Source organism: Bidens hawaiensis, unplaced genomic scaffold, assembly GCF_021521415.1.
Source record: "Bidens hawaiensis isolate Kalapana, Puna unplaced genomic scaffold, B.hawaiensis_p1.1 tig00044036_1, whole genome shotgun sequence".
Classification (NCBI taxonomy): Eukaryota; Viridiplantae; Streptophyta; class Magnoliopsida; order Asterales; family Asteraceae; genus Bidens; species Bidens hawaiensis.
Genome location: NW_027497802.1, coordinates 74,024 through 76,712, shown reverse-complemented (window position 1 = coordinate 76,712; position 2,689 = coordinate 74,024). Strand labels below are relative to the sequence as shown.

General features: G+C 35.8%; 1 protein-coding gene across 1 annotated transcript; it reads left to right on the top strand.

Annotated features, from left to right (window-relative positions):
- Positions 1 to 222: 222 nt before the first annotated feature.
- On the top strand, positions 223 to 2,402 carry LOC143594632 (uncharacterized). Its single transcript, XM_077073896.1, has 5 exons — positions 223 to 903; positions 995 to 1,045; positions 1,641 to 1,739; positions 1,833 to 2,000; positions 2,085 to 2,402. Exons 1-5 carry the CDS (start codon positions 253 to 255, stop codon positions 2,214 to 2,216), a joined length of 1,101 nt encoding a protein of 366 aa, XP_076930011.1. The 5' UTR covers positions 223 to 252; the 3' UTR covers positions 2,217 to 2,402.
- Positions 2,403 to 2,689: the final 287 nt, after the last annotated feature.

Sequence of the window (2,689 nt, the reverse complement as noted above, 5' to 3'; positions counted from 1 at the left end):
GATTCAATTTATGATTTTCATTTTTTTTTTAACTTCGTGATTGAATTTATGATTTTTAGGTTTAATTTATGAAATTTGTGATTGAATTTTGAATATCATCTATCAAACATGGATTTAGGTGTTCTTTTAAGGTTTTACATGATTTGATGAGGTTTATGAGAGGACAATAAAAATAATAATAATAATAATAATTATATTTAATATCAGAAGTTTTGTGACAGATAAGAGACCGGACAAGCGAACAGCGAGTATATGGATGGATCTTATAACAAACGAGCTGTTCGTGAAAATTCTGGTCCAAAAAAGAAACAACCTACTGCTGTAAAAGATTCCGCTTCCTCTCATGATGGGGCGGGAACGGGTCAGTTATGTAACCGAATCGGCTGCGGTGGTCGACTTAATAATAATAATACTAAAAGTACTAAAGATAAAACCTTAGAGAAGCCAAAACCTTTGAAGCAGTCATTCCGTGCGTCGTCTAGCAAGAACTTCAAAGATGGTTCATCAAAAAACATCTCAAAATCTATAGAGAATACAGAGGAAAATGGCTTAAGAGGTCAAACCAGCGAGTCAAACAATGGCGGGAGGAAAAGGTTGACCCGAGGTGAAAGTAGTTCATCGGGTAAAGGGAAAAAGATTATTGATGTGTCGGCTAATGAGGCGCGTGTTTCTGGTACTAAAAGCTCAAGAAATGTTAACTCTTCTAGAACAAATGGTGGCTCATCGGGTAGGGCTAGGAAATTGAATTTGGAAGCTTCTAAAGGATCGGCTAATCAGCAGTCTAGTGGTGTTATTACCAGTACGCCCCCGGCTCAAGAATCACGGATTGATGGTGATCATAGTACAAGTGATGGCTCTAATGATAATGGAAGAGGACAGTTAAACGTTAATGGGATTGCAGATGTGGGGATTTTTTAAAATTTTTATTAATATTTTTGTTTATGATGTTGTATTATATATAGTAATCTGTGTTTTGTAATGTGGTGATTTGTAGGCATTATTGGCACTTGATAGGTACCAACAAGATGAGGAGTTAACATACGAGGTAATTAGTTGTAAATTTATAGGTTGCAATTTCGACCCGTTTAGGAGTAAGTAGATTGACAAAGTGAATTCTAAATGTATAAAATTGTAAACTGTTTTGTCATCTCAACTGGTGGGCATGGGTGGGTCCTGGACCAATTCAGTTTTTTTTTGGCTTTGAAAACCACCCGGTTTTGGTTTTTTTGGTATTCGGTCTGACAATGGCTTTGGTTTTGTCATTTGTTTGGGCCTAAAACTTTGTGCCTAAAATTTTGTTAATTCATCATTTATTGAGTATTACACAATTTATTAAATTTCTGTAAATTACTTAAAATTGGGTTTTGTTGGTGTTTTCGATTATGGCTAGCTGTTACGGTTCAATTTGGCTTTTGGTTACAGCAAAACCGAGACCGAACCAAATATCAATCAAATGTTTAAGGAACATCAAACCAAACGGTTTGTCCTTAACGGGTTTGGTTATTCATGTTATAATTCAGTTCGGTTCGGTTCTATTCTTTCGGTTTGGTGCACACTCCTATCAAATATAAACTTCAGAGAGTAAAGTTTTAAGAAACACGTACCTGCACACGATTCTAACTGCAATTTTCCTTCTACAGCAAATACTGTCACTGGAGGCAAATTTATTCTTTGGTGGGATTAACTTGTTTGATCAACATAGGGACATGAGACTGGATATTGATAACATGTCATACGAGGTTTTTTTTTGCCGATAACCTTTCATTATACATCTTCAATCGTACATGATAAAAGCCACGGCCAACCTTATTCGTACGTGCTTTTTGTCACAGGAGCTACTCGTGCTTGAAGAGAAAATGGGAACGGTGAGCACAGCATTATCGGAAGAAGAATTATCAAAATGCATTAAAACAAGCGCATATGATGAACCTTTGCAATCAGAGAACGAGAAAACGTGGCACACTTTGTGCGCTGATGACAGAAAATGCAGTATTTGTCAGGTGATTATCCGTATTCCTTTGCATAAGTTTAATATGTTGTTATTATTAATATTATTATTAGAAATGTTATTATTATGTTTATAGGAGGAATTTGTGAGAGGAGATGAAGTGGGAAGGTTGGGATGTGGGCATGGGTACCATACACTCTGCATAAACCAGTGGCTGGGTCTCAAGAACTGGTGCCCAATTTGCAAGGCTTCACCTACTCCTGCTTGAAGATTAATGGTGTAAATCACATTTGATTTTTTTTTTCAATCATATGTATATGCATATACATACATAGGGTATTGTTTTTTTTTTTGGTTGGCATTTAGCCCTTAATATGGCCTAAAATCTGGAGCGTGATTCGGATTGTTTGCCAGAATATTAAGGGGCTGTTTCATATATGTCACTCTAACTTGCGAAATATAATATTTTTGCAAATATTGTTTTAAGACATCCTGCATTTTAATTTCGCTTTGTTTATGACATCTGCTTCGTGAGGTGCCCCTTTCGTAACATCAGGATTTTGGACAGTGGTCGTGACGATGAAGTCACCTGTCTCCAAATTTATACAAACAGTTTATATTCATGTGTATTTTTGTGGTGGTGATAAACACATGTATATACACACATCGTGTTAAGTGCTATAACAAATTAATAGACTATTGATAGAACCATTAAATATGATAGTGTATACACCAGTAAAT